The following is a 12576-nucleotide window of genomic DNA, read 5'->3' as shown; positions in this document are numbered from 1 at the left end:
ACATTGCAATGATATAATAACATATGGGGTGAACCGTTCTGCGCCATATGACCTACAGTGAAACACAGACGCAAAATAAACTCGTATATTTCCATTTGTTTCCTCTGGGAAACACTATAATGTGTCTTTCAGGGGGTTTTCAGTGTTTGCTTCCAGCATGAGAGCATGGAGGGTTTGTGTTTCACCAGCAGGGGGACAGAGGATGGGAACTGGTGATGTCAGATTCATTAGCATATTTCTGACTATATCTAATGCTTGCGCAAAGACGCACCACTACTGCTGCAACGCACTGACCAGAGACCTTCTACTCATCAGACCACACCTCGGTAAGCTCTATTCACATCATATAAGTCACTCTTTGTGCTTTGTTGTCTGCAACTTTAAGAGTAATACTGTTATATAAATGTGAGAAATATAATAATTAATGCTTCAATATGGAATGTTGTGCCAAATACATGACGAAGCACAAAAGATGAGATGATATGTGTCTTAAATGTGTTATTTTATTATAATAGCAGAGAGAAATGTGAAATATGACAGGATGGCAGGCATGTGTGGCATGTCTTTGTGTTAGGCGCACACATGTATGCATATCAGCCCGTTTCCTTTGTTGTCGTTTGTGATCGAGTGTGAGTCTGGCTCCGTTATTAAAATGATGGCTTAAGGCGTTCTCGGTGCTTTATTTGTGTACGAGCACGCACGGTTGAGGTTTGTATGAGGAGATATTTTTTGGGGGATTTTTTCGGAGTTGAACTTGGATGTTGAGAGCAAGATGATTGAGCAAAATGCCAATCTGGGCGGTGGTTCCTTCAGATTGCGCCCCAAGGGGAGAAGTAGGCTACGTGACAAGTGAATTTGCGGATGTTGCACAGCGTCCATGTGGAAAGCCCCTGCGTGGACACACATGAATCAAGATTTTTACCTGTAGATTATATAGATATAATCATTTTTATTATTCTAAGATCGTTTTTGAAAGAATATCAACACACAAACAGGCAGTCATCTTTTTTCCCCTCTTTTTTTTTTTTTTTTTTTTGGAATGCGTTTTGCTCGGTCTACCCAGCATGGGAACTCCTATTGTTATGTAAATATCTGGTTGAACTGGCTTCATTGTGTGTAGCAGCCAGTCCCCTGTCTGCAACATCCCGGGGCTTCGTGTTGGATAACGGGATGGATGGCAGTCAAATCACACCGGGCAGAGCCGAGGGCGAACAAAAGAAGGCGGACACAGTTGAGCACATTAGAGAGAAAAGTAGTCTGCGGTGCGCATGTAGTTAAAAATGATTTTTTATTTTTTTTTTTGGCCACTGAGATTTAGGCAACGCCCTTCGACTGCTTACAAACTGCTCCTCTGAGTTTTTTCTATTAGATATTTTTACATTAATATTCTTCCAGAAGCACACAGGTGACGCACAAGCACCTGTAGTTTGCGCATTAATACCTTGGAGCTTTAATGTGGTCAGTGGTGCAGTTATAAGACTGGAACTAGTTATATGCTGTCTGCCTGTCTGCCTGTCTGTCTGTCTGTCTGCCTGTCTGTCTGTTTGTCTGCCTGTCTGTCTCACCCTCTGCTTATTCTCTGCTTCCACAGACCAACTGCAATAATGAGTGACAAGCCCGATATCTCAGAAGTGACCAGCTTCGACAAGACCAAGCTGAAGAAGACAGAGACGCAGGAGAAGAATCCCCTGCCTTCAAAAGAAAGTAAGGATCAAATTCCTGTGTGTGTGTGTGTGTGTGTGTGTGTGTGTGTGTGTGTGTGTGTGTGTGTGTGTGTGTGTGTGTGTGTGTGTGTGTGGGAGGAGCAGCAAGGGAGGTTATTACATCATATTTTCTCTTCATTTTTAACCATTTTTTGTGGGAATTTCACCTCTCCTTTTCTCTCCCTCCACAGCCATTGAACAGGAGAAGGCTGCAACGTCGTGAAGCCCCTCCCTCCCGTCATGCACTGTACACCCCCCCACCCCCCCACCCGCCCCTGCATTGCCTTGTTTTCAGTCACTTCTTTTAGCTGTATAATTTTGTAACCGAAATTATGAAACGACAACAATAACCAAGCTGCACAGTCCGCGGGACGACAGATGATGCCTTCGCCCGGGCAGTCGGCCCCCGTCCCCTCAGCAAATGCCACCTTGAACCACCTTCATGTGATGCGCTCGTCTTTTTGGGGAGATGAGGGAAGATTCGTCTGAGGCGGAGGGAGGACGGACTGACAAGATGGTCCCAGAGGCGTACATCTCCTCTCCAGCACCACCTTAACGACCAACATCAGAGTGAAGTGCAGCAGAGAGGCGTGAGGGACGAGGTTTGCATCCCAGGAAGCTCATCATCGTCTCACCACCACCGCCACCACCAACACCCAACTTCCTGTGTGGCCGCTTTTGCGCCAAAGCTGGGGCGTCAAGCTTTTTTCTTTTTTTTATTGGTTTTTTCGTCTTCTAATTTTCGGAAATGCACAACTTTGTTTGTACGCTGGCCAAAATGTAAATGCCCCCAAAATTGATACTGTTGACTGTCACAATGTTTTTTCTTTTGTATGTACACATGGATTTAAAAAAAAATAAAAATGTAACGGATTCCATCTAGATCTGGGAGATACTCAAGTGGACCTTATTTATAAGGTTTAAATTGTAACGTACTTTGGCCATTTTTGTCAGAGTGATTCGGGATAGCTTTTGTGTTGCAATCTCTGTCTCTGAATTATAACAAATGTGGGAAAAAAAGTTTTAAAGAACAACAAAACACCGGCAATTGATTCCATGTGTTTGCTTTCAACCGTAGATCAAATTCTTTGCAGTTTTGTAAAGTCCCAGCAGTCATGTTAATCTGCCACAAACCATTACCCGAAATGGAAAACCGTGAAATGTTGTAATAAAAAAGAATTTGTTACTAAGAAGTGTGCTGAGAAGTGATTCCTCCGGCTATGCCACACACATTCCAAGACATTTATTTGTCCACGCTTCACCCAACATTCGCTGCACCTTTTTATCACACTTTAAAAGCCTCACTCCAGTTTCACTAATATTTACGTAATATTGTCACAGCTTCATTTTCCAGGCAGAATTGCTCGTCTTTGTCTAACCCACTTTTCACACTAGCTTCCACTCTTCAGCTGCCAAACAATCCTTCAGCATTACTTAAAGGATGAGGCTGTGCACTGTTGAAGGGATAAACTTCTCCAGAGCAAGCCACGCAGGGATTTACCAGCACAGGGGATCAATTTTGCTTTTGTGTGTGTGTGTGTGTGTGCGCAGTGAGGGAGAAGAAATGAAAGCAACTTGTTAGACCACCTGATGAAGTTCTTCTCCTTGAAGAAGTTGGGAACAGCGCTGTCAGCACAAAGCTCATTTAAAAAGCTAGTGATTACTGCAGACTCACTCCAACCATGGGAACAAAATGGTCTGCTTCCTGAAGAACACAGCAGGGGGACTTTGATCATTTAAAGCCACAAGCTACAAGCTATAGGGAGCAATTTAATAGAATATACATGAATAACACAGGATGCGTTCATCCAGGTTAATCCCAAACAGTGCATTTTTTGCCTGCACCCTTTCCTTTAAAAGACTTATGGTAAAAAATAGAAGGAATTTAAGTACTGATGCATGGTTCACTTACATTGCACAGGTGTTTTTATGCAGTGGGGAGCAGTGGCTTATAAGACAGCCTGCCCTGACCCAGAATACATGGTGTAGCCTTAGCAGGAGATTTACTCAGCCCTGCGTCCTTAAACTGCCTTCGTCCTAAATTAGCCACCGCCTACAAAGCCTTAATGTCATTAGCATGACATTGCAGTCATTTCTTGTAAACGACGTGCATTGTATGTATTGCTGACCACACACGGGTCACAGATTCATTTTTCAAGCAAGTCAAGGTGCGTCTATGTGACAGCGTCTCACTTGTGAGTGCGTTTCCTGTGACGAACAGCTGCGATCACCCAGCAAAGAGGGAGACATCACAAAGTAGCTACCTTCTTCCCTCACTGATGGTGTGATTGATCTCAGGCCACGTAATAGTCGACAAATCTTAACATGTTAGTGTAAGTGGATTGGTTTTAAGTCAGTTGCTCTTAATAAGGCATTAATCTACATTGGAGGAGGTTAGTGTATAGTGCAGGGAGACTGCAAAGCCTGGCAGCAGCGGCCTTGTTCTCATGGGGGCCGTCCACATCCTCGCTCAGACGGGATTAACACCTCCCATCTCCCATTTGTCTCTGCCTCTCCTCTGCATGCTGCGTGGCTCCACACAGGCCTGCATCAGAGCCTCCTGAGAAAGTGACAGCGGAATTCAGGTGGAGCAGCAGATGGGGTGGAGTCACTGTCTGCTGCTTTAAAGAGGGTGGGTGGGGGGGAACGTGGAGGGCGGTCGGATGTGTAAGCTTGTTGGGTATGCTATGGGTGTCCTGCATGGTAACCCATGGCAACAGCTGCTGCTGAGTCACTTCTTGTGGTTGGGCGGTCGGATGCTTGTTATCCACGCGGAGGCTGTTTCTCCCTGGCAAGCACACTGCACACCGTCATCAAACCTGTCCTGTTGGTGTATGTTTAATAGTGTGGAGATTAAGAACGCAGCACATTCTGCTCTGTGGTCTGTCTTTAGCTATGTGTGGCCATCTGTCTCCTGCAGCCTCTTGTCGCTGCACTAAAGGCACGTCTTTGAAACTGGCCTCATTTACTGAGGGATTGATTAATGGTTGCCAGGCAAACATACCATTGTTGAAGCTCCATTAGCTGTTGCACTGGGGGATTGTGCTTCTTTGTGCTCTTGAACTTGCTGGCATCTGTCTACTGTAGGTAACCAGTAGGTATGGCTAGTTTTTGGCTACTAGAATGATTGGGCTTTCATGTTTGCAAGGCATTGTATCCTTTTACACCACCCTGAGGTTCATATTTGTTTTGTTTGTTTTGTTGTTTGAGTGAAACAACAACTACTTGATGAATTACCATGACATTTGATTCTAAGATAGTGAACATGGCAAACCTGCTGAACAACCTGTACAGGTACATTCCACAGAGCCGACCAGCAGAAACAATCACTGGGTCTGCAGTGGATGGCATCTACCCATCCATGGCTTCATTTGGCTTTGCTAGTGAAGCCCGGCGTGCCTGCCATCGAGCAAACGTGATCACTTGACCATTACAGTTAATGCACTGTGAGATAACCAACATGTGATTGGCCGTCAAAGCTGCAGAGAGGGAAGAGCAAACAGGAAAAACATGTTTGTGAGGGGATTGTTTGTGTTATTGTTGCAGTTTCCTGTCCGAACCATATCTCTCTGTGACCTCATTGTTGCTTCTGGTTACTCCGCTGATGAAAGACCAGCAATACAAAAAAAAAGCATAGAAAGAGAGAAGCCAAGTTAGCTGCACATATAAAGAAGCCCAGCATGTATACATATATCCAACACTTGTCACCACTCCTGCTGCTTTGTTAGTCATCGGATTCAAATGCTGAGCACAGGTGCTTTTTCATCGACATATGGCAAAGAAATGACAAGCACATGAGGTATGAGCTGCCATGTTATAAGGGTCAGGGGCCATTTGTGTGTGCGTGTGTGTGTGTGAGCTCATAGGATTTGACTTCAGAGTGTAATCTTATACAGCTATCAAAGTGCTCAGGGACTCCCCAACCATCCTATGGAGGAAACTAAAGCTGGCTGGAATCCTCAAACTGAGCTATTGAATGATTATTGTTAGATTTGGTTTGTAGTTTTTAGTTTAGTTTTTGGTGATGCTCATAAAAGGATGACTGTAGTTACATAAAGGCAGATCTCTATTAGTTTTTAAGGTAGTAATATTGCATAACTACCCATCTTTGCAAATCAACAAGCGTAGTAGCAGCATAAGAGACTGAATCTGTCTTGTGATGTTTTCTCTAACTGTGCTACTTCTGTTTACCTGTTAAATCCGGTAGGGGATTTCCCCTTATGTGATTGGTCTATTTCCTTGTTTCTTGTTTTATATCAGTCTGTGAATCACTTTACTGTGATAAAAATCTGCACAACTAAACCTGGCATGAAACATTAGCAGAAATATCACTGACCAACAACTGAGAAGTAAGCAATGTGTGCAGATCTTCACACACTAGCACAGGCCTCAAAATGTTTCATCAGCGCTTCCTTTTTTTTTTTTGGTGCAGTGTGTTTATAGATAAGTGCTGTTCTGCATCCAGAGCTCGATCAGGGAAGCAGGAACTCACTTTTTTTTTTTTTAGCACATTTCTGACTAAACACACAAAGAGCTACAAAACACAAACAAACACACATACAAACCAACACTTAAAACAGAGTAGACATGCACTGTTGGTAACAGGAAGTACAAAAATAACCTCTCACCACCTGTAATATCAATGCTAGCTCTCTCTCTCTCTCTCTCTCACACTCTTGCATAAATGATTACAACAGATCTTGTGGATTTGTAAAAGTGTGTTACTGTGACCACTAATTAAACTGGTGCATAAAACACACAGCCGGCTGGTTAAGGGTCAATGGGAAAGAGAACGGGCGTGGTCGGACATTACACACAGCTGCAGCAGGCTGAGCTGACAGACTATAGCTTGGGTTGATCATCCCAGACATGTCCTATTACTCTGGCCCCAGGTGGGGCCCCAATCAATAGCATTTAAATGGTGTTGGCGTTCCCTATTGCTTGTAAATGCATTAGCCAAAGCATCGCACAGAATCAATGCTGCAGCACAGACAGCAGAGCTATAGCACAGCACATCACAGGGTGTCAGATCCACTCTTGATGAGGTGGTCCCGAAAATATCCACTCTTAGGTGTGAACAAAGAAGTGACTGAGTGTGACTTGCACTTTCTGCAACAATGCTGCATTCAGGAAACGGCTGATCCGATGAAGAGATGCATGTGCGCCTCACTTTTCATGTGAGTCACCTTGGCGAAAACACAGAGGAGCTCTCAGTGGCTGCTCTCCTGAGGGCTTATACAGAGCGACAGCTTTGACATTTCCTCCGAGCGGAGAGGCTGTGGCCGCCACACTGCAGACGAGACGCACCCCCCCCCCACCCACCCACCCACCACCATCACCACACACGTCCCCCTCTTCCTCCTCCTCCTCCTCCTACCCCTCTCGCCGCAGGCAAAGATCTGGCCCACTCACTGTCTCTCCTCTTTCTCTTCACAAGAGATGATGTTGCTGCAGCAGACACCTGACACTTTTGGTTTCTCTTTTATAAAACATCACAGAGATAAATTCTCTATAAGACTTGTTTCTGTCTGTACAGTACCACAACCCTTTGATTGCTGTAATTGTGCCACTTTCCATGCTGCTGTTTGATATTTCACTGAGTGGAAGATGTCCAGTCCATCTGCAAGTACATTAAGGAAATGCCGAAGTAGCAAAAACATCTAAAATATCATCAATGAATGCTTTCCCAAAAGACTCATTTCCTGCTCCTTGAAATACATGTTTTTTAGTTCAGCTACTGTAATTTGTTCGGCATTTCTAAAAGTGCTTACTTCTCCTTTTCACGTCTCTCAAAATAAAAGTCACATGTTTCTTTGGGTGGACTTAGCAGAATTAAGTCTTCTGATACAGACTGTAATAAACAGGAAATTGCAAATATTGTCAATTTTTGAACATGAGCAGGGACTGTTTCTTGGCACCTTTTTTTGATCATATAAACAATCAATTCTTTCATGGGCTTGACCAATTTGATGTGATTTGAACTATAATCAGTGGCCTTTTAACAATCTTTTTCCGCTCAATCCAATTCAGCAGATTAATAAAAAAAAAAATTCTCAACCTGGGAATCTTGTAGCACCCTGAGACTCTCCAAGGCCAGGTTGCTCTGCGGAAGAATGTTGATCATGAGCGTTAATTACCCTGCCAGTCCCAGAAGAGCGCTGCTTAATTACTGCCCCCATGTTAATAACGAGCTTTTGTCATGCCATGTCCTTATTTGAGTTTGATTAATCAGCATGGGACAAATATGCAGCAGCACAGAGCACAACATCAAGGAAACCTTTCAACTAGAGATCCACCCTGCTTCAGTGTCCACTCATTACGAGCTCTAAGTGTGCTGGTTTTTCTTACAGGTAATCCATAACATGTCATATTAGCATTATTAATAATATGGTGGGCAGTTGACATGGTTGCACCTTGTTTCCAGCTGTTTTTTAAAGGCAGAATATGTAGGTGAAGCTTTTCATTTATCGGCTGATTTGTGGTAATGAGGATGGAGACCACTGAAGGAAGCGGTTAAAATTAGCTTCCCTTGTGGGCTTTTTTATCTCCGAGGCTGAGGAATTCACAAACTTGCACAAGTATCATCCGAGGAAGTCCATGTGGTTGTTCCTTTAATATATGAATGTTTATTTCCCCATTTCAAACCTGTCTCTGGGTTGGATGCACCAACAGACATAATCGACGTGACAGGCCACACGACGTAACGCTGATTTAAGCGAGTACATGGTCACCTCTGTCTGCATACATCTGGAGAAATGATTTGATGTTTTTTCACAGAACTATAATTCCAGGTTAAGGGACAGGAATCAAGTAAATCTTGATATTATTGTGCTAATTATTCAGCGTACTTATCTATCCTTCTCTTTTCTTTCATTGTTTTTGGCCTTTTGCCTTTATTGCACAGTAATCCTGTGTCCACAGCTGGAATCACACCTGCAATGCTGAAGTTATATGTTATGTGTCTTAACCACTAGGTAGCCAAGGTGGTTGTTATGACTGTTAAACTAAAGCTGACATGATGATATACATATCCTTGCATAGCTTGTAGGTTTTATATGTAGATAAAGAAGTATCTTATCTTTGCTTGCTACCTTTCTGTTTTGATCCAGATAAGAGATCTAATGAATGGATGGATAAAGTTCCACATAAGTTTGAAATTATATGCCTCATCTTATAGAACCTGTGGATCACACTGATTTATTACTATTTCATAATGTTCTTGACTCTGCAGCTCTACGCATGCAGGTGAAATGCCCGAGGCCGTCCTTTCAGCTCACACTGTTTGTGTTGCACAAACGCTGATTGATGATTCCATTTTTGGAAAGGCACCAAAGCTTCACACTGTCCTGACTCAAGCTGTGGGTGTCTTCATGTGCCCTTATTGCATTTGATAGAAAATAGGATGGCTGGCTCTCTCATGCTGCTGGTTTCAAATTAAACCAGGAATGAATGGTTTCTCTCAGTGGAGGTGCAAATTAGTCAGTTGTGTCTGTATTGTCAGGGTGGAGTCATACTGGTAATTTAATCTGTCTATCATGGTCTGTGCCTGACACTAGCTCTCTGTTCTGCTGTGTACATGGCCTGGAGAACAGCTGAACCATTTTGAAATAAAATCCAATTGTTTTGACTGATATTGCAACTGCGATATGATTTGTGATATTAGAGGGAATTATAGTTTTTACATAATTTTTCTCATTTTCATTTCTGGTTTAACAAATATTGCAGCAGGCCATATTGTGATGTTGATAAAGCTTCTTATAATTGTTCTGCACTAGCCTGGAGGAGCAGTTATTATTACAAACATGAGTAACAGAGAAACACGTAAAATGTGCTTTTTCCCGTCTGTCAGTTCATTATCTTCGTTTCGAGGCCCTGAGGTTAATGGCATGCTCATACTGCGCCGCTCAAGTTGGAAGTCAAAACCGCCTAGTGCACTGTTCCTCATCTTATTTTCATCTTGAGGGAGACCTTAAAAGCCTCCTTATAGTTTTACATCATATGGAGTGTGTGACATGGGGCTTGCAGAGTTGCTCAAACAATATTGCTTAAAGGCTTCATTGTGTAACACCTCGCTGAGGTCTGAAATGCATCCAGGATACTATCACCGTAGGCTTTAATGAATCATATGTTAGGTGGTGTGAGTTGCAGACGCACGGAGAGCTCGGGGGAATTTAGTCCAGTTTAATTAAATATGTTTTAACACAGAGATCTGACGCGCACACCGACATTCACAGTTGTGATTGAATCTCAGACGCCGCACCCTTAATCCACTTAACCTCATAGCTGTTTGCCATGGTGTTTATTTTTTATTTCCCGTTGGCGAGGTCGGTCCAGTGGCGATAACGCCTGCTGGCATGGCAATGAGTCACGCTGGGCCAAGGTCAACTTGGAGTCGTGTCAACAACTGCAAAGCAGTACAACTTACAGTGCAAGGTATAAAAAACAAGGAAGCTGGACTCCTGCCATTCTACAAGGAGTTGGCAGCGTTCAGAAATCAAAGCATTACTCCTCATATTATCACCATTATCCATAAAGATCGTTAAGGTTTTGATAGGTGATCTCAGGATCAGGAGAATTTGTATCTGTTTGTTGCCCGGAAGCCATAAAAAAAATTAAGATATGTATCAAAGCAACATAAATAAACTGTGTGCCAAATAGATTATGCTGATAGTGTGAGATAAACATACAGCTAATGGTGTTGTAATGTGTTTTAACCCACAAAACCAGCAGCAGCTGTGGTGATCTTTGGAATACACGATACCTTCCAGGTTTAGACTTTGTGTTGGCTCAGTTAGATGAGAAGATTGGTATCGATCTCCTCCTCTAACTCTTGGAAACAAATTAAATAATAGTATTTTCTAAAATGTCAAGCTTGTCATTTGATGATGTAAATCGGGGTTTTATTGGAAGCAGTCCTGGTTGCAGATATTTGGGTTCAGAGATGGATTGAAATACAGCATAATTGAGCTGAATACATTATGGCTACCTTCATATGTACACAGGGAAATGGGATAGCAAGGCTGTTTAGTCTGTTGTGCTGAGAACTGAATAGACGAGACAGATTATTACACACACACACACACCTGCATTCACACCCACAAACCCAAACACACTCTCATGAATGCCAAGAGGATTTAAAGAGCAAGAATTGGCAGCTTTCCCTCTCGTTAGTGGAAGGTTTTGCCTCATCCTGCGATTTATTGAGGCTTTTACATCTGAGAAACAGGACGATGGGGGTGTGTGCATTGAAATTTAATGACACCGTTGATCTCACAGCTCATTTTCTCTCGGCTATGTCTGAAAGTTGTTTGTTCATGAATACTTTATTTTAAGAAGCTTTGACCTACACTGGAAACTTCATAATATCATTACTATAACACACACGTTTACAGGCCTTGGCACAGTTGGCAGCACAGCACAGCACAGCACAGCACAGCACAGCACAGCACAGCACAGCACAGCACACACATTTATTTCCTCATTATCACAATGTAAACCAATCCTAAAGTAGCAAGTAACTTCTTACAGCTTTGAAAAGTGAAAGAAGACGGGGGAAATCTGAAAGTCATTCCTTTAAATGTATCAAATTTACTTGTTTTCTTGTAGCAGAGCTGAGATTCTTGGCCAGCATTTTGTTGAGCTCGAGGTCAGCCGTAGCCTTCGCTGTCAACCATCCAGCTCAGTCAAGGACGTCAAGACAGACGTGCAGCAACACAAAAAACTAATTTACCAGTCTCCAGGCATTCATGGAATTCTGGACCACATGTTGTTTTGTCTTAGGGAAGTCAATACTCTCATTGAGAACGCTCATTTTGGCAAAGCACAAATGTTATACTGAAGAATAGGATGTTGAATATATAACCAATTATCACCTCTCCATGGTGCTTGTTTGAAACTTCAAAGACTTTACATGTCCCGAGACATTTGTGAGGAATATCTGATTACAATAGAAAAGTTGTGTGCAGGCGTAGCGGTGTTGTACGAAGGAGATCATCCTTCAGCGAGAGTGCTCGTGGTCAGGAATGTTTGTTTCAGAATCTCTTCAGTCTCCTTGGATTGGTGCCTGACCTTTGACCCCAGTAGTTGGCGGTGAGTGAATTCAATATCCCAGCAGGGATAAACTGACTATGAGATTTATTATTATCACACTATTTTACAAAATTGATTTGGAGTCGATTTCCTAGGCCTCAGCAACCAAACCCACTGTAATCTGGATAGTGAGCTGTCAGATGTGGTCTCAGTCCAGTTTAATGTTGCCAGAGGTCAGAGGTCAAACCCAAACCCGCTATGTTGCAAGGCTTCTTTTTCTTCTTTCCAGGATCCTATGAGGTTTTTACCCCACGTGGAGGAATGAGCCCACATTGCAGCCAAGATCTGCTCAGCTTCCTCAGCCTTCTGAATGTCCCAGCATGCCTTTCCAGTCCTGTTTTTTTTTATTTTATTATTTCATTTTATGAATAAGGCCTTTTGTGTACTCTTAGTCCAAAAAGGGATGTGTGGCTGGACTTTAATTCCTCTCACACTCACAGCAGCGTTTCAGAATTAGTTTGCTGTCTAAAAAAAGATAGAGAGAGAGAGAGAGAGAGAGAGAGAGAGAGAGAGAGAGAGAGAGAGAGAGAGAGAGAGAGAGAGAGAGAGAGAGAGAGAGAGAGACACGTACCAGTAACTCAATTTTAAATGTCACAGGATGTCAGAGCTCTAAAAAGAGGGTGCAGCTTCTGGTTAAAGGATTATTTTTGAGAGTTGATAAGAAGGAGGAACATGATATATGATGTAATGACTGTCGCATGTCAAAATGATGTAAATTAAATATACAGAATAAATGTAAGCTTGTGCAACACTTCATTACATTTAAACACATTTAGAGGGCTGC

At 42.8% G+C, this 12576-nt stretch overlaps 1 protein-coding gene across 1 annotated transcript; it reads left to right on the top strand.

The window, feature by feature from the left end:
• The first annotated feature begins 215 nt into the window (after positions 1-215).
• LOC133976441 (thymosin beta-12) lies at positions 216-2896 on the top strand. Its single transcript, XM_062414654.1, has 3 exons — positions 216-326; positions 1592-1704; positions 1895-2896. Exons 2-3 carry the CDS (start codon positions 1605-1607, stop codon positions 1924-1926), a joined length of 132 nt encoding a protein of 43 aa, XP_062270638.1. The 5' UTR covers positions 216-326; positions 1592-1604; the 3' UTR covers positions 1927-2896.
• Positions 2897-12576: the final 9680 nt, after the last annotated feature.

This window comes from Scomber scombrus, chromosome 24 (genome assembly GCF_963691925.1).
Source record: "Scomber scombrus chromosome 24, fScoSco1.1, whole genome shotgun sequence".
NCBI classification, from domain to species: Eukaryota; Metazoa; Chordata; class Actinopteri; order Scombriformes; family Scombridae; genus Scomber; species Scomber scombrus.
The sequence above is the reverse complement of the archived record's forward strand: the minus strand, read 5'-3'. Positions and strand labels throughout refer to the sequence as shown.

What these genes read in the sequence shown, in the direction of transcription:
- LOC133976441 (XM_062414654.1), top strand. Translation starts at nt 1,605, where the DNA reads ATGAGTGACAAGCCCGATATCTCAGAAGTGACCAGCTTCGACAAGACC. An exon ending in TCCCCTGCCTTCAAAAGAAA is followed by an intron (nt 1,705 to 1,894) that starts GTAAGGATCAAA and finishes CTCCCTCCACAG; the next exon opens with CCATTGAACAGGAGAAGGCT.